This window comes from Neovison vison, chromosome 7 (assembly GCF_020171115.1).
Source record: "Neovison vison isolate M4711 chromosome 7, ASM_NN_V1, whole genome shotgun sequence".
Classification (NCBI taxonomy): domain Eukaryota; kingdom Metazoa; phylum Chordata; class Mammalia; order Carnivora; family Mustelidae; genus Neogale; species Neogale vison.
The window spans coordinates 51,247,511-51,274,521 of record NC_058097.1 but is presented as its reverse complement, the minus strand read 5'-3'; the positions used below and the strand labels follow the sequence as shown (position 1 = coordinate 51,274,521).

The 27,011-nt window shown below is 53.7% G+C and overlaps 2 protein-coding genes across 4 annotated transcripts; both read left to right on the top strand.

The window, feature by feature from the left end:
* Positions 1 to 1,599: 1,599 nt before the first annotated feature.
* SNRNP70 (small nuclear ribonucleoprotein U1 subunit 70) lies at positions 1,600 to 18,429 on the top strand. 3 transcript variants are annotated; one of them, XM_044256914.1, is made up of 10 exons: positions 1,600 to 1,795; positions 2,541 to 2,697; positions 4,456 to 4,518; positions 4,632 to 4,686; positions 10,461 to 10,525; positions 10,691 to 10,753; positions 11,427 to 11,508; positions 14,729 to 14,830; positions 17,439 to 17,526; positions 17,636 to 18,429. In XM_044256914.1, exons 2-10 carry the CDS (start codon positions 2,551 to 2,553, stop codon positions 18,258 to 18,260), a joined length of 1,290 nt encoding a protein of 429 aa, XP_044112849.1. In that variant the 5' UTR covers positions 1,600 to 1,795; positions 2,541 to 2,550; the 3' UTR covers positions 18,261 to 18,429. The 3 variants fall into 3 exon arrangements, with proteins under 3 accessions (XP_044112849.1, XP_044112848.1, XP_044112850.1); XM_044256913.1 differs by having other exon boundaries at positions 17,609 to 18,429; XM_044256915.1 differs by lacking the exon at positions 1,600 to 1,795 and having other exon boundaries at positions 2,519 to 2,697; positions 17,609 to 18,429.
* A 4,087-nt stretch (positions 18,430 to 22,516) lies between these two features.
* Positions 22,517 to 26,591, top strand: LIN7B (lin-7 homolog B, crumbs cell polarity complex component). Its single transcript, XM_044256912.1, has 6 exons — positions 22,517 to 22,558; positions 22,958 to 23,076; positions 23,359 to 23,430; positions 24,697 to 24,906; positions 25,972 to 26,135; positions 26,482 to 26,591. Exons 1-6 carry the CDS (start codon positions 22,522 to 22,524, stop codon positions 26,501 to 26,503), a joined length of 624 nt encoding a protein of 207 aa, XP_044112847.1. The 5' UTR covers positions 22,517 to 22,521; the 3' UTR covers positions 26,504 to 26,591.
* The last annotated feature ends 420 nt before the right edge of the window (positions 26,592 to 27,011 follow it).

The window sequence follows — 27,011 nt, the reverse complement described above, 5'->3', positions numbered from 1 at the left end:
GCTTAACTTCAACCTATTCAAAACTTCAGATTCAATTTCCATTTTACAGGCGAAACAGGGTTAGTGGAACAAACTAAACACCATGAGGAGACAATGAGACAAATCCAGAATGTGGGACATTCTACTGAAAACCGGTCCAGACTCTGGGAAAACCCAAGAACAACAACAAAAAAGGTGTCTCTGTGTGTGCGTGTGTGTATCCAATATTAAAAGAGAGCAATGCGAATATTCTTGGGTCATTTGGTAAAATCTGAATATGGGCTGGAAAATTTCCTAGCCGTTAAAATAATTTTGTGGTTATGCAGAAGATCCTTATTCTTAGGAGGCACCCACTGACACATTCAGAGGTAATGTGCCACAGTAATTCCTTGCGCATGGTACGGGGGAAAAATACATAAAAATAAAGCAGGCTTAGCTTCATTTTCCTTAAACTTTTTGTTTTGAAATAATTTTAGAATCACAGAAAAGATCCAAAAAATATGGCAGCGTTCCACATACGTACATAAATAAATGTCAAGATATTTTTAAAGTATGTGCTTTCATGTTACATGTTTCTTGAACTATGAAATTAGTTAAATTTTGTAATAACTGCCATAGTTTTATTTTTTAAATTTATTTAACAGACAGAGATCACAAGTAGGCAGAGAGGCAGGTAGAGAGAGCAGGCTCCCTGCTGAGCAGAGAGCCCGATGTGGGGCTCGATCCCAGGATCCTGACATCATGACCTGAGCCGAAGGCAGAGGCTTAACCCTCTGAGCCACCCAGGCGCCCCTGCCGTAGTTTTATTAAACAAGCCATTGCATCTATCTGAAAAACTTCTACAACACTTAACTCCTTACTGGTCTACAGGGTCCCAAGTAACACGGCTGCCAGCTCTCAGATCTCACGGCCAACAACTTGGGATTCCTGCCAACTGTCCCAAATCAGGGCCTTTGCACTTGCTGCTCACTCGTCTAGATCTCCCTTCCATCCGAATCGGATTTCACCTCTCCAGACGAACCTTCCATTATCTCCTTTCTAAAACAGTCCCACTCTCACTGCCCAAGCCCCTCTCCGAAATTCATTCCTTTTAAATGCTTTATCGTCTCCCCCAGTAAAATGTAAGCTCCAAGAGGAAAAAGACCGCCTTAGTCACGTACTACATCTGCACAGCCCAAACAGTGCCCAGCATACACTAGCCGCCGGAAGACCAGTTACTGATTTAGCAGGTTGGACTTAAACGTCATGACACCATTCACATAGGGACTCTTTGCCAGGCGGCGGAGGGGTATTTTACCGTACAAGACAACACAGACATGCGTACAAGATCCGGGAAGTGTGTTAGGTGAAAGGGGCGGAGCATCGAGGAGTCTCGCGCTTAGAGGCGGTTGGAGCCGTGAGCACAAGATGGACAGTGCTCCTGCTGGGTGCGCTACCCGCGTGCGCACTGCAGCCTGCAGCCCTCCGGGGTACAGGAGTTTAAGGCGCCCGGGGGGGGGGGCGGGGAAGTGACCCGGCGCGTGCGCAGTACCCGCGCCGGCGCCAGGTTCCTGTGTGTGTGGGTTGTACTTAATCGAGCGGCGCGTGCGCAGCGCGGACGGCGGAGGGATTTCCACCCCTTGCTCCTGTCGCCAGCCGAGGCCGCGCGGGCTCGTGAGCAGCGGCCTGGTGCGCGCGCTGGGCGGGCGACGGAGGTAGACGGACGCGGACGCCGGTGGAGTCGAAGCCAGAGCAGGAGTCTCTGCTGCTGAGGGGCCGCCGCAGCCGCCGCGAGCCCCCGGACCGTCGCCAGGCCGAGGAGGGCGCCGCGCGGCGGGTGAGTGTGACTGAGTGGCCTCATCGGGTGCGGAGCCGCTACCCACAACTCCCTGCGGTGGGCCCCAGTCTTCTCCCCGCGGCCGGGCCTCTTTCCCGCGCCACCGCACCTTTCTGCACCTCTTACCCAGAGTCCTCTGGGCACCTGGGCCCTCTTCCCGCAGCTCTCCCGCGGTCCCTTACCCACAGGCCCTTGCGGCGTGTTGCCTTTTTCTCCCTCTCCTCTTCGGCAGCCTGGACCCTTACCCACAATTCCTTTCGTCTGTGGGGGGGCCTGGATCTATTACCCACAAGCCCCTGGCTCGAGGGGCTTGTTGCCTCTGAGCCTCTTCCTAGACCTGGGATTCCTGCGATTCCCGCCCCCATAACCTGTTCTCCAGGGTGGGGAGGGGGCCCTCCCTTGTAAGGATCCTTGATCCTCCCCCGCCCCGGCACGCTCACAGGGAACCTCTCAGCCTCACGGCCCCTTGCTCGGGGCTCTTGATACTTAACTCCTCAGAAACTCTTTTTCAGTCTTTGTTTCCATGAGCGGCTTTACCCCGCCTTCACACAGCTTTCCCCACCCCCCCCCCCAACCTGGTTTCTTTTTCAGACTGGGCCTTAGGATCACTCCCGTGTTCTTACAAAACCTTTTTTATACTGAGACCTTGCTCCTGGATCTCTCTTTTCTTGGGAGTCAGGGGACGGTAGGGACCTCATCAGTACCGGGTCACCCTAACTTAAGCCTGTCCTGCTTCTGCTCTCAGACTTGGCAAGATGACCCAGTTCCTGCCACCCAACCTTCTGGCCCTCTTTGCTCCCCGTGACCCTATCCCATACCTGCCACCCTTGGAGAAACTGCCACATGAAAAACACCACAACCAACCTTACTGTGGCATTGCGCCCTACATTCGAGAGTTTGAGGTGAGTTCACTGAGCAGACTTGGAATGGTTTGGGTTCAGGGGGCTGCAGAGCTGGATTTGGGAGTCCGGTTTCTGGCCATTTTCTAGCCGTGCGATTTAGGCAGGGGACTCACTTTTTCCAATCCTGTCTTAAATAGTGTTGATACTGTATTCCTTGTAGGGTTTGTTTTGTTTCTGTTTTTTTTTTTGTTTTGTTTTGTTTTGTTTTTGAAAATTCAGGAACTAGCAGTTGAGGATTCAGGCTTTGGAGTCAGGCCATCTTCGGCTCACACGATTTATCAGTTGTGTGACCTTGGGCGAGTGGTATGTTCTCTTAGTTGATGTCTTCATTTTTAGGAAGGGGTAGTAATATTTTTCTCACAATATTGGCAGGGAGTTAACTGCAAAACTTGGTACAGGGCTTGACTTCAAGTAGTCAGCAATCATCGATGTTACCATGGTCACCAGTTTTATTATTAATAGAATGATGTTCATATGGGCTTGAGATTTTCAGCTCTGCAACTGCAGGGTAAACACAAATACGTGGCTTGGGCTTCTGGGCCTCCTTCCCGTCTTTTCATTTGTAAACTGCGGGTGACAACATCAGAGGTGGGTCAGAGCACACGTGAGAAGGGCTGGCACACAGCCAGAAGTCAGAGGAGGCCAGTTCTGGTGTCAAGTAAGAACGGGCCGCTGAAGGTAGAGGAGAGAGAACAGGAGACTGGTTCTTCAGTAGGATTTGCCACCCTTGGTGAACCGGTCCTAGGGAAATGTTGTTTTTTTTTTTAAAGATTTTTTATTTATTTGACAGACAGAGATCACAAGCAGGCAGAGAGGCAGGCAGAGAGTGAGGAGGAGGCAGGCTCCCTGCTGAGCAGAGAGCCCGATGCGGGGCTCGATCCCAGGATCCTGAGATCATGACCTGAGCCGAAGGCAGCGGCTCAACCCACTGAGCCACCCAGGTGCCCCCTAGGGAAATGTTATTAGCTAATTAAACTAATTTAGTGGCTGCAGGCCTGTGGCACCCTAGATGACGTAGGTTATGTGGCAGAGTTTAATGAGCAGTTGGTGAGCCCTTCGAGAACTACCCTGACCATCAGAAGGTGTCCAGGTATTGCTTCTGGACTGCACTGTCAGCTCCTTTTGCTTGGACCCTGGTCCTGATCGCCTTCTGTGATAAAGGACAAATCTTTTGCAGGGTGATGTTTATGTTTACAATGGAATGATTTTGATTTTCCTGTACCTTTAAAGAAAGACTACAGAATAAAAGATAGAAAAAATTTTTTTTAAAGATTTATTTATTTATTTGACAGACAGAGATCACAAGTAGGCAGAGCGGCAGGCGGGGGGGGGGGGGAAGCAGGCTCCCCTCTGAACAGAGAGCCCGATACAGGGCTCGATCCCAGGACCTTGGGATCATGACCTGAGCCAAAGGCAGAGGCTTTAACCCACTGAGCCAGCCAGGCGCCCCAAAAGATCAAATTTTTATTAAGCTCGGTGGGTATAAAGCTGCTCTATCTGGTTACTGTAGAAGTTTCTGAATTCTTCCAGTTTCTGTACTTCTCTTGTCACAGACCAGCAGAGTTTTGTGGATAGCATTTGTCCACAGACCCGTGTTTTTGATCTTTGCCACCCCCTCACTTCCACTGGCCTGGGAACTGTCCCATGTTTGCTTGTGTGGAGGGGGCAGTGAGTGGCTGAGGTGTCTATTGTTTTCTGGATCGGTGTCCCTTGCAACCTCTGTCCCTCCCACCCTGTCACCTCTCTTCTTGTTCCCAGGACCCTCGAGATGCTCCTCCCCCGACTCGAGCAGAAACTCGGGAGGAACGCATGGAGAGAAAGGTAGGTCATTTTGGCCTGTTGTCCCCACATCTTTTTTTCCTACTTTCTCCAGGATGTTTCCTGACATCAGGGCACTTCTGTCTGCATTCATTTGTCCCCCTTTCTCCTGACAGAGACGAGAAAAGATTGAGCGGCGACAGCAGGAAGTGGAGACAGAGCTAAAAATGTGTAAGTGTCTCTTTCTCTCCCATCTCTTCTTCAAACGCTCTTGCATTTGTCTCCCACTGATCCACCCCAGGACTCTAATACGGGAAGGTGGGATGGTTCACTTTTTTAGTTCACAAAGTTGGCCAAACACTGGTTTAGTATGGGGTCTGGGTTGGCAGGAAGGGAGCCTTGAGACCTTGGGCTGGGCTCCCTCAACTGGGGAGTGCACATGGAGGGGCTGCCACGGTGTCATGGGCTGAAGCAGTGAGGCAGTTACAGCCCCACTTCTGGTCCTTGACTGTGGGAGTTTTCCATCCCTTGCAGGTATAGGAGGAATTGGGACACAGAACCAGATACACTGTAGCCATTAACCAGACTTCACAAGAAGGGCACATCAGCATCAGATGGTTCTGTCAGAGAAGGGCCTTACAGTCAGAAGACTTGGGCTTTCCTTCTACACCTGTGAGGCTGGTGAAGCATGTCTCTTTGGACCTTATTTCCTTATGTTTCTTCATGGCAATTATGCAGATGCCTAACTTTTTTTTTTGTAAGATTTTGTTTATTTGGGGCGCCTGGGTAGCTCAGTGGGTTAAGCTTCAGCCTTTGGTTCAGGTCATGATCTTGGGGTCCTAGGATCAAGCCCTGCATTGGGTTCTCTGCTCAGCAGGGAGCCTGCTTCCCCCTCTCTCTCTGCCTGACTCTCTATGATCTCTCTCTCTCTCTCTCTCTCTCTCTCGCTGTGTCCAAAAAAAGGTTTACTTAGAGAGAGCATAAGCAGGGGGAGCAGCAGGCAGAGGAAGAAACAGGTTCCCTGCTGAGCAAGGAGCCCAATGTGGGACTTGATCCTAGGACCCTAGGATCACGACCCGAGCCAAAGGCAGCGTCTTAACCCACTGAGCCACCCAGTCGCCCATCCTCCAACTTAAAAAATATATATATATTTAATTTTAGAGAGAGAGCGGGTATGAACTGAGGGGAGGGGCAAAGTGAGAGAATTGAAAGCAGAACCCAGCTGAGCATAGAGCCTCACGCAGGGCTCAATTTCACAACCCCGAGATATGCCCTGAGCTGAAACCAAGAGTCGCACGCCTAACCTACTGAGCTCCCCCAGAGGCCTAACATCTGTAGACATGGATATCGGCTGAGCACACTCTGAGCTGTGACTCACTGCAGTTTCTTTCTTGCCATTCTCAGACGCCTCGAAGGTATCTAAGACTCAGTGTCCAAACCGCATTCAGATTTTCCTCCTCCCACCCACCTGGTCTCCTTGGATGTTTTCTTCAATGGAACATGGCTGTGTGGCCTTGCAAGTCATGATTTCTTTTGTGGGTCGCCCATTGCTTTTAATACTTTTTTTTCCTCCTTTCCCCACCCTGTCACTGCAGCTTGTCCCTGTTGCTCTCTGTCTCACATCTGACCCTTCTCTCCATGTCTGCTACCACCCAAGTGCCCTCCTGTCCACACACCCAGTAACAGTCTAACTGGTTTCCCTACATCTCTGTCTCCACCAGGTTCTTTGGGTCTTTTAAGTATGACTCTGCTTTTTTCTTTTCTTTTTTTAAGATTTTATTTATTTAGAGAGAGACAGAGTGCAAGCACAAGCAGGCAAACTGGCAGGCAGAGGCAGAGAGAGAAGAAGGCTCCTTGCTGAGCAGGGATTCCCAGTGCGGAGGTCGATCCCAGGATGCTGGGATCATGACCTGAGCTGAAGGCAATGGCTTAACCCACTGAGCCACCTAGGTGTCCATTCTCTACCTTTTTCTAACAGTTTCCTTTTGCTCTTGGTATAAAGACCAAAGTCTCTCCTGCCCACTGTTTCAGACACGTTGGGTACCATGCTCCCCTCGGGCTCTAGCCATAGCTGCCTCTTCTTTGCCTCATTCTTGCTGGAAGGGCTTGGGCTTTTTTTGCCCAGACTCTTCCCCCAGTCTGTAATGTCACTATGGTTTATTTGTAGCAGCCTTTGGTATCCCTGTTCAGCTATGACTTCCTCAAGGAAGCCTTCCGTGACTTCCTTGCTCAGGTGGAGTCCCTGTGTGTGCTGAAAGCCCCAAGACCCACCGCAGGTTGGTCACTTTGTTCTGCGTGGGGGATTTGAAGGGGATCTTTCTTCACCGGAGTTGCCCTACTGCCCCAAGAGAGCAGGGTTCGGATGGGATTTGCTCACTTCCATGGCCCCAGCCTGGCACAGGACCTGGCACACGGAACTGTTGGCCCCAGTTAGTCTGGGAGTCTTTTCGCTCAATTGTTAAGGCATAGGCCTTGCAGTCTAACCCACTGCGCTTTAACCCCAATTCTGTCCCTTGCAGCCAAGTGACCTTGGGTAAATCACTTGTCCCCCTGGAAGTTATTTTCCCCCCTTTAAGAATGGGATCTTGTTGTGTTAAATGACACCACCACCACAGAGGTGCAGTCAGCCAAATTCAGATTGTGTGAAATTATAGACAACAAACTTGTAACACAGTTTCTTTAACCAGTTAAATGACAAGGGAGCCTGGCAGGGAGCCAGACCCTATGGATTAAGGAATCAAAAGCTCTGTCAGCCATGTGGTGTGGGTGGAACTTGTTTGGATCTGGATTTAAATGAGCTAACTCTAAAAATCCAGTATTGAAACAATTGGCATTTGAGTACTGGGTCTTCAGTTAAGGAAGTAACGGGTTAAGGTGCCGCAACAGTGTGGTGGTTCTGGTTTCTTAAAAGTCTCTGTTAGAGGCAGAAATGGTATATCTGGGGTTTGATTTAAAATACTAAAGTGAGGGGCGCCTGGGTGGCTCAGTGGTAAGCCGCTGCCTTCGGCTCAGGTCATGATCCTCAGGGTCCTGGGATCGAGTCCCGCATCTGGCTCTCTGCTCAGCAGGGAGCCTGCTTCCCTCTCTCTCTCTCTGCCTGCCTCTCCGTCTACTTGTGATTTCTCTCTGTCAAATAAATAAATAAAATCTTTAAAAAAATAAAATACTTCAGTGAGGGGTGTCTGGGTGGCTCAGTGGGTTGGTTAAGCGTCTGCCTTTGGCTCAGGTCATGATCCCAGGGTTCTGGGATCAAGCCCCGCATCAAGCTTCCTGCTCGACAGGAAGCCTGCTTCTCCCTCTCCCACTTCTCCTACTTGTGTTCCTTCTCTCCCTGTGTCTCTGTCAAATAATAAAAACCCCTTTTTTAAAAAAATAAATACCTCAGTGGGATTGGGGTGCACTTGAAACGGATAGCCAAGGTTGATAATTGAAGCTGATTTCTATGGTTCGTTGTATCGTTTTCTGCAGTCCTACATGTTTGGACTTTTGCATAATTGAAAAGAAAAAAGCATGCATCAAGTACATTCAGGTTTTTATGCGTCTCTCTGAGAGCCTCTGTTCCCACTGCTGAAGCATGCTGTGTCTCATCGCAGTAAACGGCTGCCCTTCAAGGGGACCTTGTCCTTTCTAAAGCAGTTGGTCTGCGTTCTATGATTGATTTCTCACAGCTTCAAGGCGTGGCAGAGGTTATTACTCATATTTTTAAGACAAAGAAAATCGAGGATTGTTGAGGCCTAGTATGCTTACTGAGAGTTCTTTTTTTTTTTTTTTTTAAGATTTTATTTATTTATTTGACAGATCACAAGTAGGCAGAGAGAGAGGGGGAAGCAGGCTCCCCGCTGAGCAGAGAGCCCAATTCAGGGCTCGATCCCAGGACCCTGAGATCATGACCTGAGCTGAAGGCAGAGGATTAACCCACTGAGCCACCCAGGCGCCCCCTTACTGTAGTTCTGAAATACTCCCCCACCCCCAACCCAAAAGTCTCATGAGGTTTCCCCACCACACAGTACAGTTCTTTGAGCCCCTGCTCAAGGTTCTACCTCGATCAGCCCTTTAGCCAAGGATTTCCCAAAGGCAGAATTTCTCTGCCAGCATGATGGAGCGCTCACTGGTGACCTGCTGACCAGCTCTAGTTCTCTGCCACGGTCATTGTGCTGACATGTTCTTTTTTCAGGTATAGGGGTGCTCTTGGCTGGCTGCACTAGCTTTTGCCTTTAGTCACATTCATGGGCCCCTAGCTGAAGCAGGAACCACAGAGCCTGCCGCAGTGTACCTGTGGTGCTGCTGGGCACTTCCACGCTGCCCGCCGGGAATTCCACTCCCCCAGGCAGCAGTCGGCCGTCCGTCCCTCTGCTGCATTCCTTCTGCACCTGTTCGACCACCTACTGCCTGGTGTTGGCAGATGCATTTCTTGTTGCTGCCCTGAGACTTCCAGGTCTTCGGTCAGGTGCCTCATCCCACTGAGGTCTTTCCTGATTTTCCACTTAAAGCTCTCCTGCCTGGGTCTGTCACTGTCTGATAGAACTAAATAGTTGCCTTACCTTGTTGATGGTCAGCCTCCCTGCATTTGTGTCTGATCTCCAAGACGGCACAGCTCTCTTGGTCTGGTTTGCTGTGAAATCCTGGACACTTAACGACGGCTCCAGGCAGTCACTAGTCCTTAATGGGTACCTGTTAAATGAGTGGATGAGAGCGTCGTGGTGCAGACCTAGAGACCAGGGCACAGAAAATGACAGCGCAGAGGGGTGACATAGGGTGAGCAGCTTAAGGGGGCAGGCGCAAAGATGGGGTTGTCTTCAAAGTCTGCCATCAGTTTCTAGGTAGTTATTCCTTTAAAATGTGGGCTCAGTCTGTTGGTTTTTAGTAAATTCTCTGAAGTCACCTTGCACTTTGCAGTATAGCCGTCTCACAGGAAACAGATCTGGAACTTTATTTCACTGGTTTTTGCAACACCTGGACTATCTTCCTGAGAAGCCGGTGTCTGGACATTCATCGTGGAGCCTGGTAGTTAGAACCCCCGGCCTGTGATGTCAGGCTGAGGTGTAAAGCCGGGCTTGGCCTCTTCGCTGCTCTGATGCTTCTTCCTCTTCCACGCATCAGGGGTTGGCTTTGTTTCCATTTGCCAGGTGACGAATCCTCAGCATTCAGCACAGTGTCGGGGCCTGATTATATGTGCAATGAATTATTAATGTTTCTTTTCTCCTGTTCCCCTACAACATGGCAGGTTGTTCCTGAGGGTGGTACCGTGTCATGGAGGAACCGCCTCCGCTGGGCACTGGGCAGGGTGCCTCTGGGGCCCTGGCGGGAGTCGAGGGCCGTCGTGGGGGGTTGGATTACCATAGTCTGAAAAGGATTTCTTCCCGGGCCTGAGCCTTCAGAATCCCTTCCGGAATGTAGTAGATTTTGGCTCCTGTCTGCAGAGATGGTTATTCCTCCGTGGCCTTGTGGGCGGAGAATCTGATCAGCATCTTGTGCCCTGGCTTTCTCCCTGAGGCACAGAGGCACAGAGGCCAAAGCTCATAGGGAAGAAAGCAAGGCTCTGCCTCTCTGGGGCCCTCTCCTGGCCTTTGAGCTAAGGTTTTCCCACGGGCTGTAGTTGCAAGCTGTGCCATCGGGTGGCAGTGGGGCCCTGCATGTGAGGGAGGAAAGCTCCCCCGCTTCCCCCTCCACACACACCAGTGGCTATCTGGCTGCCTCCACAGAGGTGCCCCGTCTAACCCTGGAAGGGACTGGAGCCTTCGCATGTATAGGTCTGAATGGCACTTAGGGTGGTCCTGCCCAGTCAGCTTGAGGTCAGCCTCCCTCCTTCCCCTGTCAGCCTAAACTGACTACTCACAGAAAGGCCACCGTGCTCTAAGGCAGCTGGAGAGAGGAGCATGCCCAAGGTCTCCAGGTCACCAGCGGTTTTCCTCTATCTAACGGGCCTCTGCCCATCTGTGTGTGTCTGTCTTGCTGGGTGAGGCTGTGGACACTCAGTCCTTACACATTGTGTTCTTCTCACGCAGGGGACCCTCACAATGATCCCAATGCTCAGGGTGATGCCTTCAAGACTCTCTTTGTGGCTAGAGTGGTGAGTCCCCAGCTCCCCGCCCCTGGAGTGCCAGAGGAGCCTAGATCCCTGGGCCTCTAAGAGCTTGAGTGTGGGACAAAGGACAATAGACTAAGTCCTGGAATGCTCTGAGGGCGTTGGGATGGTTCACTTCTCTGTCTTAACGTTGTGTCTGTCTCCCGATAGAACTATGACACGACAGAGTCGAAGCTCCGGAGAGAGTTTGAGGTGTACGGACCCATCAAAAGAGTGAGTGAACTGGGGCTTTGGCTAGTAGATTTTGAATTGGGGCGCGATTCGGGGAGGGAGAAGGCCGGCTCCCGGCCCCAAGGATGCGTCCCGTTATTTTGGGGCTTCAGAGGCCGTGGCCTACGTTCACATTCTGAGTGCACTAACACGCAGCTGGCTTTGGGTAGCAGAAAGGGCGGCTTTCTGTTGATTTAGGGTATGAGTAGGCAAACTACAAACTTACTGTTTGTAAATATAGGCTTGTTGGTGACCAGCCGAGCCCATTTATTCACTTTTGTCTGTGGCTGCTGTTTCTGAAGGCAGAGTCCGGTAGTCAGACCCTGAGGCCCTCAGCTGAAGTACCTGCTGTCTGGCCCTTCAGAGAAAAAGTGGAAATGTGTGTGCTGGCTCCTGTTTCAGAAGAAGGCTTTATGTTTAACCAATGTGTCTTAAATTCACTGAAAAGTCCCATGAGCGCTCTGGGCCGTAGCGAGGGCTAGGGATTATTGCGCACGTACTGCCAAGCCCGGCGCTGTGAGAGCCACAGTCATTCTGGGCTCCTGAGGACAGGGAGAGAGGGTCTGAGGCCTCTGTCGCTGGCAGCACCCAGCCCAGGGCCTTGCACACAGGCTGATGATTGAAGGGGTGGGATTTCCTAGTCTGAGAACTGATTTCTACCTGCGGCCCCGCCCAGATACACATGGTCTACAGTAAGCGGTCAGGAAAGCCCCGAGGCTACGCCTTCATCGAGTACGAACATGAGCGAGACATGCACTGTGAGTACCTCCCGGCCTGAGCCCTGCGCTCTGACCCTCTCTCTCCTCTGCTGCCCAGCCCCTTCCCGTCGTCTGTCCCCACCCCCCACCCTGCCAAACCTGACATTAGCGATGTCTCTCCTCCTCCTCCCTCTGTTTCTGATATATCTTTTTTTTTTTTATATACGTGTTTTTTAAAAAACAAAAACCAAAATCCCCCACAACGTGTGTGTGTGTGTGAACCTGGGGAGGTAAGTGTCACACGTTGAACCTCAGGGGCAAGGAGGGAACTGGGTGGGGGCTGGGGCCAGCTGGAGGTGGGGGAGGGGTCGGATGTTTGGGGAGCCTCTCCCCATTCCCCCCACCAGCATTGGGGGCCGGCCAGGATGGAATGAGGACTGGCCTTTGAACCTGCCCTCTCTTTCCCTCAGCAGCGCTGGGGCTGGGCCACCCGACCCTCCGCCTCCCCACCCCTGGCCCCCCACCCTGTTCCTCAGCGGGCAGTGGGTTGGTAGGCGTGCTTAGCGCCTGCCCCCACCTCTCCAAAGCCCCCTTTGAGGCTGCGGCGGCGTCCACACGGGCAGGGATGGGTGGTGGGGGGTGGGCAGGGCTGCGGCGTGTCCAGGGGCCGCCGTATTAATTGACTGTTCTTATTGTCACTGCAGCCACCACGCAGCTGGCTTGCAGCTGATGCTTACGCTCCCCTTACAACACCTCAGTGTATGGTTGGTATAAGGGTTTGTATCATGGGTAAGATCACTCAGCACCGCACACCAGCCCAGCTTAGCCAGGCAGCTCAGGAGCAGTGAGGCATCCCTCCTCCCATTCCCAGTCGCTCCCTCAGCCTCCCCGCACCCAGAACCCTTTCCTTGTTTGGGTGCCCTTTGTCCCTCCTGCCGACCCTTCCCCCAGTCCGTATATGCTCTCTGATAGTCTTGCTGATCCCAGGAAGGGAAGGATGAGCCCTGATGGGAAAGGCAGCTAGCCTCTCCGGTTGGGCTCCACTCAACCCCCGACTTAAACTGGCTTCATGGCGTCAGCGGCAGGGTTACAGGAATACTGCAGACAGGGCACACTAGGGCGAGGGCTCCGTGGGGAACCCTTCAACCCTTTGCTCCTGGCCCCTGTGCTTTTGTGGGGCTGTCACTGTGGTGGCCCTGGAGAATCTTTTTGGTTGCTAGACTCAGGGTGCTGTGCCCCTTTTCTGTCTGCCTTATCATGGTTGAGGCTTGCCAAAGGGCTGTGGTGGCCAGCGGCTCTGCAGAGTGCATGGAATTGGGGGTTGGGGTGTGGGAGGGACCGAGTGACAGGCTGCAAGCAGCTGAAGGTGTTGCAGATTTTACTTAAGACCCTTCCACTGTCTAGAGACCTAAGAGAGGGAGAGAAAGAGAAGCCTAGAAGTACACATGTCACATGGTTTCTTTGTTGGTACTCTTGGGTTGGGCCTTTTCTGGGGTTTGGGATACTGAACCAGAGCAGGGTTCCTTTGCTTGACTGTGTTCCCAGTCCTTAAATCCCTTCTCCCCCACTACCCTCCTCTGGGTTTGGGGGCCAAATGGCCCCTCTTCCTCAAATCACGGGCAGCACTCCATCTCCTGGACCCCCCAGGCTGTCTCCTTGTGTGCCAGCCTTTTGAGTGGCAGGTGGTGGGAGGGAGTGTGGAATTTGAGGTGGAAAAGTCCTTCTATGTGCTGCGAGGGGGTGGGGCGTGTGCTTAGTTTAGTGTGGACTTTACTGGGAAAAGCTAAGGGCGGACAGGTTCGCTAAGGTCTCCCCAGCCTTCTTTTTAAAAATTCAACAAGCTAGTCCCCGGGCTTTACCAGCTCCTAGACTTGACGTTAACCCTTGTCTCCCCCGTCTTTCAAGGCCTCCATGAGGTTTCTTTGGGGTCCACCACTTCCTCTGCCTGTCTCCAGGTGGTGCAGGAGATGTGGTTCCTCTCCTTCTTTGTGGCTCCCTAGAACCCCCCCACTTCCCTTCCCTGTAGCTTTAGCTGACCCCATGGTGGTGGGTGTGGGGTCTGTGCGCGTGCTCAGGTAAGCTTGGGGGCTCCAGGTAAGCGGTCCCGTGTCCCCCCCCGGGAAGCCCGCCTCCTCGCCAGGCCCCCAGGAGTTGCCGAGCCCCCCCCATCCCGCTCGGTTTGGACACCCGCAAGGCCGGCATCGGTAAATGGCACCTTTTTCTCTTCCTCTGGTTGTTATTTGGGGGGGAGAGGGCTGGGGCGGGGCAGGGTATTGTGGTTGGTTGAGGACAACTCCCTAGGCCAGGGCTGGGGGTGGGAAAGAGACCTTTTTGGCCTTCCCGACGCCCCGTGTGAGACAGGCCCGGGATCAGGCCTGCCCATCACTGTGCCCTGCCCAAGAGCAGGAACGTGCCTCTCCCTGAATCTCCCCCTCTACTCCTCACCCATCCCGAGAGGCTCCGGCTGGGGTTGGCCTCCCAGCATGTGTTGAGCTGGGGGTGTGGAGGGAGAGATGGGATGGGGGCTGGGATTGGGTGGCAGTCAGTCGGCTCAGGTAAGGCAGGAATTGTCGGTAGCACCGCACGCCTCCCATGCCTCCCTCCACTTTCCCTCTCCCCCAGCTGCTGTAGGGGGCCCCTCCAGGCCCCCTGGGAGCACCATAACCCACCCTTCTGGTCCCTACCATCTCCTAAAGATTTCTCCCACCCTTTTCTGGTTCATTTTCTGTTCTGATGTCTGTTCCCCCCACACTCACCTCCGCCCCCCCACCCCAAAAAACACAAACAAAAAGGAAAACCGGTGTGAACTGGGGTGCAGAGCGGCCCAGCTGGGCCTCCTGCCCCAGCATGATGGTTTAGGGTGCATGCCTGGGGTTGTGGAGGAGCCCTCCCCCACAGCAGAGTCCAGCCTTAAGTTAACCTCCAGTTTCTTTGCAGCAACTTTGGCCGCCTGGGCAGGAGGGGGCTGCTCTGTCAAATGGGAGTAGGAGGGGCCTGGGTGCTCAGGGGCGTGGTGGTTGGGGTGGTCTTGCTCCCCCCCAGTAGCGATTGGGGGGTGATTAACAGGTGCCGAGATGGAGCAGGCCCCTCCTGGTTTGGGAGAGGGTTGGTCTGGCTGTCAGTTGCCTGGCTGTCTGGTGGGCGTGTGTGTGTGTGCGCAAGCGCACAGAGTGCATTGATGGGGATGTGCGGGTGGGGATGCCACAGAGCTGGGCCCTGTCCTGACTAGAGGACCCTCTGGGGACTCCTCCCCCTCCCCCCCTCCCCACGTCTGTTGCAGCCGCTTACAAGCACGCAGACGGCAAGAAGATTGATGGCAGGAGAGTCCTTGTGGATGTGGAGAGGGGCCGAACTGTGAAGGGCTGGCGGCCCCGGCGGCTAGGTGAGCACTTCCTGCCGGGACTGCACCCCGGTGGGCCTGACCCCCTTCTGCATCCCTCTGCTGCTTCCTGTCTTCCCTTCCTCTTTCGCCTTGCCTGGCTGCTCATCATACCCTCCCCCCCCTCCGGCTTCTCTTGTCACCATCATCCTTCCTGGTGGCTGTCTTCTCATTCTGGGTCATTGATGAGCAGGAGCACTGGCTTGGAGAGGCGAGTCTCGGACCAGATGTCTGCTTGTGCACTTACTAATTGGTGCATTTGCCCTTCTTCCTGCCTCATTTCCCTTGATCCTGGAAAGTCGGGGTAACTGCAGAGTTCACTGAGCTCAGCACAGGATGCCCAGTTTGGCAGTTGGCCCACGGTAGGGCTCATGAAGGTCTCGCTGTCACCCTTACAGTCTTAGCTCTCACTCCTTTGTTTATTCATCGGTTACCAGCTGTGTACTGTCAGTCCGGAGCAAGATGTGGACAGCCTCTGTCCTATCTCTGATTGTTACTCAGCCTGTCGGTCAAGGTCAGTTTGGTTGCAAGTATTAAAAGCACATTTGAGGTTTTTAAAGCACAAAGGAGCCTTGTTGGGAAAGAATCCTGGGAGTCCCTTGGAGCCCAGACATGTGTGATGGTCCTCCCGTACACCTGGCAGCTGGGCCTTAGAGCTGCCCAGAGCTGCCCCTGGCGTCCCTGCAGCCCGTGTCCACCTTGCCTGCTGTCCCCGCAGACTGGTCTCTTCTGTGCTTCCCTGCACAGGCCCCTTGCCTGCTCTGCCGTTTCCGCTTTACCCCTAGTCCTGGGTGCGTCTCTCTGCTCTGAGGTGCTTGGATCTCAGGGGCTCAGCGTGGGGCCTAGACCTGGGGCTGCCGGTCCTGCCATCCTCTCAGGCCTGTGAAGGACCTGCTCCTGTGAGGGTGAGTGACGGCTCTCCGAGAGAGGTGCCCACCTCATCCACCGCCCTGGCTGACACCTCAGGCGGGTGCAGGACTACTGCTCTTCTCTCACCTCCCTGTCATTCTTCCCATCCTGGCCTGGCCAGGGTAGCCCAGACCACGCATGCACCTGCTGAGCCTCAGACAGAAGAGAGCTTCTTACCTTCCCTCATTTCTCTGGGGTGGCGTGAGTTTTACAGAGTGTGCTGTTTGCACTTGTAGGATTCTGGAATCTCAGAGTCTTCTAGTTCAGCTGGCATTCAGACTTGGTGATAGCAGTACATCCTGACCCAATATATATCTGGAAAAATAGCATCCAGAACAAAAGTTCTGTGAACAATAATAATCTTTTTTACAGGGAATATGTACTAGTATTTTATGTTCTGTTGTTTTATTATGTTTTCTTAATATATTGGTTGCAAGCCATCCGATAGATGATGGGATCCATAGCTGGATTGTGACCTGAAAAGGGGAGACAGTAGCCCGTGCTACACCCTGCCTGTGATGTTCCAGATGCTTGGCAGTGGTCTCTCCCGCCTAGAATGGTTGCTCTTCAAGCGGTCTTTCTCCTTTTTCACTGGCATTGCTAGAAGCCATTTCCTTATATGGAACTCGGGCCTGCCTCACGGAATCTTTCTTCCAGTCCGAGTGGTGCAGAGAGGGGCACGAGAGGGGAAGTTCTGAAGTTGGCTGGGAGCCCGAGCCCGGTTCTGCACCTTCGTTGCCAAGGCCCTGTGCAAGTGACTTTGTTTTCCTGTCTGCATAAGATGCTCTCCTGCTCCTTGGAGTCGTTGGGTCAATCACCTGACTTAAGCACTAGACTTTAATCTTCTGGCTGCTCTATCACGTGCTGGTTACGGTGAGCAGAGCCAGTCAGTCCCAACCTTGACTTGATGGTGCTGAGAGTCTGCCGGGAAGTGCAGGCGCCCCTCAACTCGCACGGGTGTGTAAATGTGAGCTCCCTGAAGTTTCAGGAGGCTCATATGGCCTGTGAGTGTATGGTGGAGGGCAGCTGAGTCCGGTAGGTCAGGGCAGGCCTGAGGAAGTGCCGTTCCGGCTAAGATGGGAAGGGTGAGTAAGTTAGCTCCCCAGGGAGGGTGAGATTCTAGGGAGAGATGAGTGTTCGCAGACAGGAGACAGAGGCTGTGAGGAGATTGAAACTACCCAGAACGTAAAGAACCGGGGGCCCCCGGTTGAAAGGTGGGCAGTGCGAAGCCATTGGAGGATTTGAGGCAGGTCAGTTCAGAGGGTCACTGACTTGGGGCGCTTGGATGGCTCAGTTGGTTGAGTGTCTGCTTCGACTCAGGGCGTGATCTCTGGGTCCTGGGGTTGAGCCCCTTCCCTGCTCAGTGGGGAGTCTTATTTCTCCCTCTCTGCCCCACCCCCACTCGTGCTCTCTATCAAATAATTAAATCTTTTAAAAAAAAGAGTTACTGGCTTAGGGCGGTGTGAGGCGGCCGCTGTGTGGGAAGGGTGTGCAAGGCTCTGCGGTATCTGGAGGCTGGGGCATGCGCTTTGGAGTCTGAGTGCAGGTGTTTCCCAGCTGGCACCTTGTGAAAGTCCTCACGTGTCTGTAAAGCTTGGCTCTTGTAGTGTGGCTGCAGTCCGTCCTTTCGCTCTTCGGTGCCCATTTCCCTTTCCTCCACGCCCTGCCCAGACTGACCCTCTCTCACCTGCTCCCACCCTAGGAGGTGGCCTTGGTGGGACCAGAAGAGGCGGGGCCGACGTGAACATCCGGCATTCCGGCCGGGACGATACTTCCCGCTATGATGAGAGGTAAGATTGGGCAGCCGGTTTCCTGGGATGGGGGTGGTCACGTGGGGGAGCCCTGCCACAAACCTCTGCCCACCTCATCCAGGCCCGGCCCCTCCCCGCTGCCCCACAGGGACCGGGACCGGGACCGCGAGCGGGAGCGCAGGGAACGAAGTCGCGAGCGAGACAAGGAGCGAGAACGGCGACGCTCCCGCTCTCGGGACCGGCGGCGGCGCTCACGGAGTCGCGACAAGGAGGAGCGGAGGCGCTCCAGGGAGCGTAGCAAGGACAAGGACCGGGAACGGAAGCGGCGAAGTAGCCGGAGCCGGGAGCGGGCACGACGAGAGCGAGAGCGCAAGGAGGAGCTGCGTGGTGGTGGAGGTGGTGGTGACATGGCAGAGCCCTCTGAGGCTGGCGATGCGCCTCCTGACGATGGGCCTCCTGGGGAGCTGGGTCCTGACGGCCCTGATGGTCCAGAAGAGAAGGGCCGAGATCGTGACCGGGAACGACGTCGGAGCCACCGGAGCGAGCGGGAGCGGCGACGGGACCGTGACCGAGACCGGGATCGCGAGCACAAGCGGGGGGAGCGGGGTGGCGAACGGGGCAGGGATGAGGCCCGAGGTGGGGGTGGTGGCGGCCAGGACAACGGGCTGGAGGGTCTGGGCAATGAAAGCCGAGACATGTACATGGAATCTGAGGGAGGTGATGGGTATCTTGCTCCGGAGAACGGGTATTTGATGGAAGCCGCACCAGAGTGATGAGGGCCTCCCCCTGTTTTGTTTTGGACGTGTTCCTACCCACCCCCTGCTGTCATCCTCTCCCCTGACCTTGGCCACCACCTAAGTTTGCCAGCCAAGGGTAGGAGTCTCCTTATTTGTTCAGGCCCCTCAGATTTAAAAATAAAATTAATTTCCTGTTGATAATGAACACCTTGGTTTTTTCACTGCTCTTCCTGTCTTTCCCCCACCAAGGTCGTCACCTGACTGTTAATAGCCCCACTTTGGTTTGTGTCAGGCCCTGGGCTTTGTGATGACCTAAGGCTGGACCTACCCACACTACACCAGACCTGCTTAAAATGGGATAAGGAGGTGTTCTCTAAGGGCTCCCTCCATTAGGATTTTTGGTCCCTTTGTGATTTCCTTCCTCCTCTTTTTTTAATGTCTGCCACATATTCCCTTTGGGGCCATCCCTGTCCTCATCTTGGTGGCCAGGTGGGGCTGCAGACACTATTGCTCAGTGGGAGCTGCAGGTTTGCATGAAAGGGAAGCTGTCGTCGTAGTTGGGAAAGCAGGGAAAGGCTGAGGAAATGAACCAGGAGCATAAGCTGCAGAGGGAGAAGATGGGGTGCCACAGAGCAGTTGCACAAGGTGGGGAGTACAAAGGGCCTGTGGTTAACGATAGCAAGTTCATGAGTATTTTTACTTCTGGCTTCCAGTGCCAGTGGAGGATTAACAAGAGTCCAGCAGAGCTTCCATCAGCAGTTGAGATTGTGGCCATTTCCAGAGGGTGAGGACACGTCAGGCTGGTGACCCCTTGAGAAGGAAGCCGGTGAATCTCACAGAACCCCAGAGGGGCTTGAGACCACAGCTGCAAATACAAGTGTAGCAGACTCCAGAATCAATGCCTAGAACGGCTGTCCTCCATTTCAGCCCTTGGGATGCCTAGGAGCTGGACATTTCCTGCGTAGGCAAATACAGGACCTATTTTTGTGTCTGAGGATTTTCTGTCTATAGGTAAACTTGGCCTGATAACCCAGAGGCAGCCTGTCCGCTAGATCTGACTGACACAAGGATTATGCTTTTTAACTGCCTCATTCTACCTAAGCATGCAAAAATGACAGCCAATGGAGAAAATCCTGCAGCAGGAGACCACAAGCTAAATGAAAAAACTGGTTCTGGAAGGAAGAATTTAGGGACTAAAAGAGAACTCCGTGCCTCTAGTTAGTATACGCTCATAGATATCCCAGATACTGTACCTGCGCTTCTGGAATTGGCTGTGAAGAGCAGGGTTTGGGGCTAGCATGGCACAGGCAGGTTACACGAAGCCCGGACAAAATCTGCGGAAGGTACTGGGGAGCTTGGCTGGAGGGTGACGCCTAAGAAAAGGAAAGCACACAGGTGAACCTGTTAGCTCTCCCGTGCTCCCCGAGGGCATTTGCCACTTGAGCCTAGGGGAATAGACTCAGAAAGTGGCAGTCCGCTGAGTTGAATTCACACAGGTTAGACCGCACAGGTTGGACTTCAGGGCAGAATTTCCAGATGGGCCGCTGAGCCCCCAGTTCCATGGGCAGCCTTCCCTCAAGACATTTGCCAGCTGCTAAACTGCTTGCTGTCTGTGTAAGACCTGCCCACAAAGGGCTCATCAGAAAGCAGTAGCTGGATGCTAGCGAGCTGAGCAGAGGTGGTAGCAGCCACTTGCACACTTGCACTTGCGGTGGCCATGCAGGGCATCTCTGTGGAGATCTGAAACTGGACCCATTGGGATTACAGGTGATCTCCTTGCTGGGAGAGGACTTAGCCCTCTGGGGGAAGATCTAATTCAAGAGCCTCTGTGATTTCTAGTACACAATGCTCAGCATTTACTCAAAACCATTAGGTTTTCTAGAAAGAAGACCTGAGTTGCTGAAAACCAAGGGAGAAGTAGCCAACAGACCCAGGCATTCTGCTGTTTGGAGTTACCAGAGAGTGAAATAACACAGGTTCATGAAACAAGGAAAGGATGGAGAGCTTTGAGGAGATCTGCCATCTTTAAAAGAAATTTTTTTTCAAACTTTAGAACTGAAAATAACAAATTAAGAATTTAGGTGCATTTTGCAGTTCATATACTACATAACCCAAAATGTTTCTGTTAACAACACATTAGAAATTCTAACGGGGAAAAGAGACAAACTTTCTTGAAAGTAAGAGGAACCTCACAATCTCTTAAGGAAGTTAATGATAACATGTCACCAAAACAAAGGGTTTACAGGAGAGGAAACAGGATCCATTTCAGAGCAGTGAGGGGAAAAAACACCAGGATAGCAGTTTCTAGAGAGCGGTTAGTCCAGGCTGGAGTCAGTGCTCTGACTCAGGTTCACAAGGACTTTCAGAATAAAGAAGGTTCAGTCGCTGAATGGGTGGCATTTATCATTTCACAAGGTACATAAACCAAGCCATCGTGCTGTACGCACCCCTTAACCTGCTGCAGTGATGCATGTCAATTCCTCTGTAAACCCGGCTAAAAAGGACTGAATAAAATATGCAGTGATGGAAAGTTTGAAAAGTTGGGAATGTCGTGGAAGAAAAGCAGACTGTAATAAGCTGTTCAGGAAAGGAAATGTCATCACAGAACACTCCTAGGCCCTCTCGTAAACAGTCAGTACTTACCATGTGAGCACTTTATTGATTTTCCTAAAAACTGGTAGCATAAAACTACCATGGGAAGAGAGCGGAAAGGTTGTAAGAGCAGAAAATCAATACGTAATATATTACTAACACCTAGAATTGAGAAACAGGTTACTTAGATATATAAGCAAAACATAAGTTGTTGCCTCTTGCAGCGGGGACACTTAGGACATGCTTTTTTTTTTTTTTTAAAGATTTATTTATTTATTTATTTGACAGATCACAAGTAGACAGAGAGGCAGGCAGAGAGGGAGAGAGAGAGGGAAGCAGGCTCCCTGCTGAGCAGAGAGCCCAACGCGGGACTCGATCCCAGGACCCCGAGGTCATGACCTGAGCCGAAGGCAGTGGCTTAACCCACTGAGCCACCCAGGCACCCAGGACATACTTTTCGATATTAGCCCTTCTGTGTTTGATTTTGTTTTCATTAAACTTGTTAAAACGAGAGAAAGATACTACGGAGAGGGATAGACATAGCTGCTCTAGTCCTCTCACTTGGCAAAAGTCCTTTTCAGGATTCCATTTCCCCATCCAGCTAATCCTGCTGATAGGCAACAGTCAGCCTTCTCCACAATCTTCTCCACCTTTCCTACATTTCTCTGGCCTCTCTAGCGTATGTGATACCACTGCCCACTTCTTTTTTGAAAGCACTCTATTAACAGTTCCTCCCACCTGGTTTTCCTCCCACTTTCCTGCTATTCTTTGTCTTTTTCCTAACTTTGAAATGGTAGAAGTTTCAGGAACTCAGCCCTAGGTTCTCTTTGTTGTATATTACCTTGCCGCCAGCTAATGAACACAGCCGATCACTAAGACAGGGCCAGACATTTCCAAATCTGTCCAGCTGTCCTCCTTCCTGTCTCCTGACCTCCTCCAAGTCATCACAGGATTGCTGGGGGAGCCTTACTCGCTGGTCCCCCTGCTTCCTCTGTTGCTGCCATCCAATCCAGTCCCTACACTCTGGCTACACGGATCTTAAAATATGCATTTGAATATCACATTTAACTCTTAGGAGTTACCATGAAGTCCAAGGTCGTCATGTGTATGCTAAAAACAAGGTCGTGTATAACCTGGATCCCGCCTACCTTCTCACCCTCACAAGCCACTCTAGTTTTTACTTCGCGGGCTCTTTCTGCTGGAAAATGATTCGCGCCCCACGTCCCGATGATCTTCCCTCCAAGGACTAGTCAGTGGCCCTAGAACACCTCCTCACTCCTGATTTCTCATCATAGCCGTAGTTGGTAGTCTACCTCCCCTCCTCATAGACTAAATTCCTTAAGGGGAGTGGGCTTGTCTGCCCTGCTCACCATCGTATCCAGATGTTTAACAACGTTTGTTCGATGAACGTGGTAAAAAGAGAAAGCGGAGAGACAGGTGTGGAGGGCAGGGCAGTGAAACGGAAGGAGGTACATACAAGCTGCAAGAGGAGGGGTCGCAAAGCGGACAGAAGGTTGGCAACCGTGGGCTGGGCCGCCAGACAGGCGTGGCAGCAGGTGGGGCGGCCGCGGCGCCGGGATCCGAGCGCAAGTAGGGCCGCGCCCCCGCAGGGGGCGCCCGCCGTCTGGGGCGTGGCCTCGAGCAGCCCCGCCCTCCTCGCCGGAGACCGGGCGGGCGGGCGGCTCGCGGCGGCGGCGGCGCAGACATGGCTGCGCTGGTGGAGCCGCTGGGGCTGGAGCGGGGTAAGCGCGCCAGGGGGCCCTGCCCACCCGCCGCGGCCCGCGTCCGGGACCCCGGTCCCCGCCCCTCCACCGCGAAGCCCCGGCGGGTGGGCGGGCAGATCGAGCGGGCGTGGGCGGGGCGGGGCGCCGCTGTTTGTGGGTGTGGAAGGGTCCGTGGGCTTAGCGGGCCCAGGAGCGGCGCCCACCGCACAGCCCTTCCTGTGTGCGTTTGGGGGTCCGGGGGCGCAGGACTGCAGCCGCAGTCTCCTTTGCCCCCGGCGACTCTGCGGGTGTCCTACTGGGACTCGGCTGTCTTTCCTGGGATCTGTCAGCGCTCGCCCTTACTCGGTTTCTGGCCGCATCGCTCCGTGCTTATCCGAGTCTCTGACTCTGTCTCTGCGCCCCGCCCCCGCCCCGCAGACGTGTCCCGGGCTGTGGAGCTCCTCGAGCGGCTCCAGCGCAGCGGGGAACTGCCCCCGCAGAAGCTGCAGGCCCTCCAGCGAGTCCTTCAGAGCCGCTTCTGCTCTGCCATCCGGGAGGTGAGAACAGCGCGGCGCCGGACACAAGCGGGCGGCCGCGGTCCCAGTCGTTGCCCAGAGCCCAGGGACTACGCCTCCCAGCAGCGGCTGGGCCGGCCCGCCTTGGGGAGCCCGCGCTTCAGCTCCGGGGTTCTTCGGGAGTTGTAGTTTCCTTGGGCTCCGGGTTGCGGGGGGCGGGGCCGATCCTTGGGTGGGAGGATCTGCGGGTCTGGACTCTGCTGAAGGGAGAAGGGGAGCGAGCCCCCCCCCGGTGGTTCTCTGACACTACGGCGTCTTCACCAGGTGTATGAGCAGCTCTACGACACGTTGGACATCACGGGCAGTGCTGAGATCCGGGCCCACGCCACAGCCAAGGTAGGTGCCCCCTACGCCATCACTCATGGTATCCACCGAACCGCCTGGTCTAGCTTAGTAACTTCCTCAAGTCAGTCATGCCCGTTTCTTCCTACGTGATTTTTGCCAAAGCCGTGTACCAGCTTTTGTTACTATTATTTACTGACATTATAATCCCTTAAGTTGTACTTAAATGTCATTTAAAGGCATCTTTAGCAACTTCAAATGGAAACTATTGCCGCATACCTGACATGAAGATACCTTTTTTTTTTATTTTTAAAGATTTTATTTATTTGACAGAGATCACAAGTAGGCAGAGAGGCAGGTAGAGAGGGAGGAAGGGAAGCAGGCTTCCCGCTGAGCAGAGAGCCCGATGCGGGGCTCAATCCCAGGACCCTAAGATCATGACCTGAGCCGAAGGCAGCGGCTTTAACGCACTGAGCCACCCAGGTGCCCCTGAAGATACCTTTAACACCTACATAATGAAATAGCACGAAACACTGAAATCTTTTTTTTTTTTAAGATTTTATTTATTTATTTGACAGACAGAGATCACAAGCAGGCAGAGAGGCAGGCAAAGAGAGAGGAGGAAGCAGGCTCCCTGCTGAGCAGAGAGCCCGATGCGGGGCTCGATCCCAGGACCCTAAGATCATGACCTGAGCCGAAGGCAGCGGCTTAACCCACTGAGCCACCCAGGTGCCCCGAAACACTGAAATCTTATCAAACTCTAGTTGTATGCTGTTTCTTGCTGCTTCCTGGAGGCTCTCAGCTTCTTCCAGCCCTTGTTTTTCTCTATTAAAAATTGAGATTGGGGGCGCCTGGGTGGCTCAGTGGGTTAAAGCCTCTGCCTTCGGCCCAGGTCATGATCCCAGCGTCCTGAGATCGAGCCCCACATCGGGCTCTTTGCTCGGCAGGGAGCCTGCTTCCTCCTCCGCTCTCTCTCTTTCTGCCTGCCTCTCTGCCTAACTGTGATCTCTGTCAAATAAATTTAAAAAATTTTTTTTTAAAATTGAGATTGGCAAGAGTTGACTACTGAAGGTACACTAACACCAAATGGAGACATTCTCTTCGACATGCCTGAAGCATCCAGACTGCATTAAGAGAGACTCATTACAGTTGCAAGCTTGTTTGAACTGTGGCAGGTGTCCCCTGTGTGGGGAAAGCAATCTGATCCAAATTGCTCTCCCTGGCCCAGATCCTCCCCCCTGACCCGCCTGCCTCCCCCCCCCCCGCCCCCGCTCCAAGCCATGCAATGGCCCTCACCTCCCAATGCTTTCTCTCCCCCAGGCCACAGTGGCTGCCTTCACAGCCAGCGAGGGCCACGCACATCCCAGAGTAGTGGAGCTGCCCAAAACAGATGAGGGCCTGGGCTTCAACATCATGGGGGGCAAGGAGCAGAACTCCCCCATCTACATTTCCCGTGTCATCCCTGGAGGTGTGGCTGACCGCCATGGAGGCCTCAAGCGTGGGGACCAGCTGCTGTCAGTGAATGGTGTGGTGAGTGGGGACTGAGGCTGGGCTCACAGTCTGTTCCAGGTAGCACAGTCCCTGCTTTTCACATTCATTCAACATGCAATGATAGAGTACTGCGTGCTGGGCGCCACTACAGATCCTGAGAGAAGTTTACCTCAGCTCCTATGTTCAAGGACTCCCTTCTTGGTGAGGGAGATTGACTGGAATAGTCCTAATCTGGGGAGATCATAATGAGGAAGCACAAACCATTGCAGAAGCCCAAATGTGGCTCTCACCAGACCAGTGTAGATGAGGGAAGTTTTTGCAGGGAAAGGAACATTTGAGTTGGGTTTTGAAGGATGAGGAGGAGTTCTCCAGGCAAATAAGGTAAGGTAGAGAAGTGTATTAGCAGCTAAGGGTATTGTAGGTAGGCGCTGGGACTCTGCACTCCTCTGAGCTGAACAGAAAGGGCTTAGGTCTAGTGGAGGAGTGGAGCACGTGGTTAATTAAAATCACTGCAGTTGGAAGTAGACGGCAGCACAGCTGGATCAGTAGTGGGGGTCGGCTACGTAGGGCCGGAGGGCCAGCCTGAGAAGCTGGGACTTTGTCTCAAGGGTTCTGGGGAGCCTTGGGAAGGCTGTGAAGAGGAGATGGATAGGCTCAGCTTGGAGGTGTAGAAGGATCCCTTTGGGACTCTACAGGGGACAGATTGAAGGTAGAGACTAGAGGCCAGAAAGTTCTGGGAAGAAGGCTAGGTAAAAGTCGACCAGGGAGAGGAGGAGGCCTGAGCTGGGGCCAGGGTGGTGGGGGCAAAGAAGAGGGAAACAACAAGAGGGAGAGGGCTGGGATTAGCAGGCTTTGGGGATGGAGGGGGATAAAGATGGACCTGGAGTTCTGGCTTAGTGAGGGAGGGCAGATAGGGCTTGTCCCCGACATGACAAGGTTTTGAGGTTGGACACTGAGCCAAAAATAATTACTCTCCCCTGAGGCCACGAGGCCTTGACCTCTTGGGCTGGCACCAGGCCCACCAACAGTAGGTCCCATTTCCAGGGTTGGGGCTGGGGGAGGGTGGTAGGCCCCAGGCCCAGGTGTCTGTGCACTGCCCTGCAGAGCGTTGAGGGTGAGCAGCACGAGAAGGCAGTGGAGCTGCTGAAGGCAGCCCAGGGCTCGGTGAAGCTGGTGGTGCGTTACACGCCTCGCGTGCTGGAGGAGATGGAGGCCCGCTTCGAGAAGATGCGCTCTGCCCGCCGGCGCCAGCAGCACCAGAGCTACTCGTGAGCCCTTTGCCACCACACCCCTGGGGCTTCCGTTGCCTCCTTTATCCCCAGAATCCCAAGCCAGGCCAGTGATTTCGGGGACCTTCATGGCTACCCCCAGCCCTGGCTCCTCTCCCTGGGGTTCTGACCCTTGACCCCGACCCAGGCTCTCACAAGCCATTCTGGCTACATTCCATGGGGACTCCCAGCTCACTGTCATCTCGAGATCTGCAGCCTACTCTCTGGAATTCCTCAGTCCACTTCCCTGGGCCCTTGGCTCTGGAACCCCAGGCCTGGTTCTCTCCCAAGCCTCCCCAGGTCCCCTCCCCTGAGCTTGGCTCCCATCTCTTCACCCTCTTTGCAGGTCCTTGGAGTCTCGAGGCTGAAACCACAGTATTTGGACCCTCACCCCGCCCCCTTCCCTGTACAGTATTTATTGTCACCGGCTCCTTATTTAAAGATCTTTGATCCTCACTGAGTGTCTGTGCATCTGTCCTGCCTCCTGCGGTTAGAGTGTCTTGGGATGTGGGGGAGAGAGAGAAGCTGAAGTCTAGAGCAGGCCCGCAAGAAACGCTTTTGAGTCTGAGAGCAGAGGTAGAGACTTTCCCCCAAGGTCTGAAGCCGGAGGCTGGCCCGCTTCTTAGGCATAAGTCCAAGGCGGAGGCTAGGACCCTGTTCGGGTCCAAGTGCGGGGTCACAACCGAAGACAACGCCCCCTAGCCTTGAAGAGAAGACTGGGCGAAGGCCAAGCGCCTTCTGTAGTTGGTCTGACAGAGGAGTCCTGAGAAGCTGCAGAGCCTGTGGCGGGCTCTGTGTGGGCGGGGCGGAGCAAACCATTAGCTTCGTTCGACAGGGGAGCCCTACAGGCTCATCAGCGTGCGGGGTGGGGGGTGC

Coding starts and splice junctions, on each gene's coding strand:
- SNRNP70 (XM_044256913.1), top strand. CDS start 2,551: ATGACCCAGTTCCTGCCACCCAACCTTCTGGCCCTCTTTGCTCCCCGT. Junction 4,687..10,460: donor GGAGACAGAGCTAAAAATGT/GTAAGTGTCTCT, acceptor CTTCTCACGCAG/GGGACCCTCACAATGATCCC. Junction 14,831..17,438: donor CTGGCGGCCCCGGCGGCTAG/GTGAGCACTTCC, acceptor CTCCCACCCTAG/GAGGTGGCCTTGGTGGGACC.
- LIN7B (XM_044256912.1), top strand. CDS start 22,522: ATGGCTGCGCTGGTGGAGCCGCTGGGGCTGGAGCGGG. Junction 23,077..23,358: donor TCTGCTCTGCCATCCGGGAG/GTGAGAACAGCG, acceptor CGTCTTCACCAG/GTGTATGAGCAGCTCTACGA. Junction 26,136..26,481: donor CAGCAGCACCAGAGCTACTC/GTGAGCCCTTTG, acceptor CCCTCTTTGCAG/GTCCTTGGAGTCTCGAGGCT.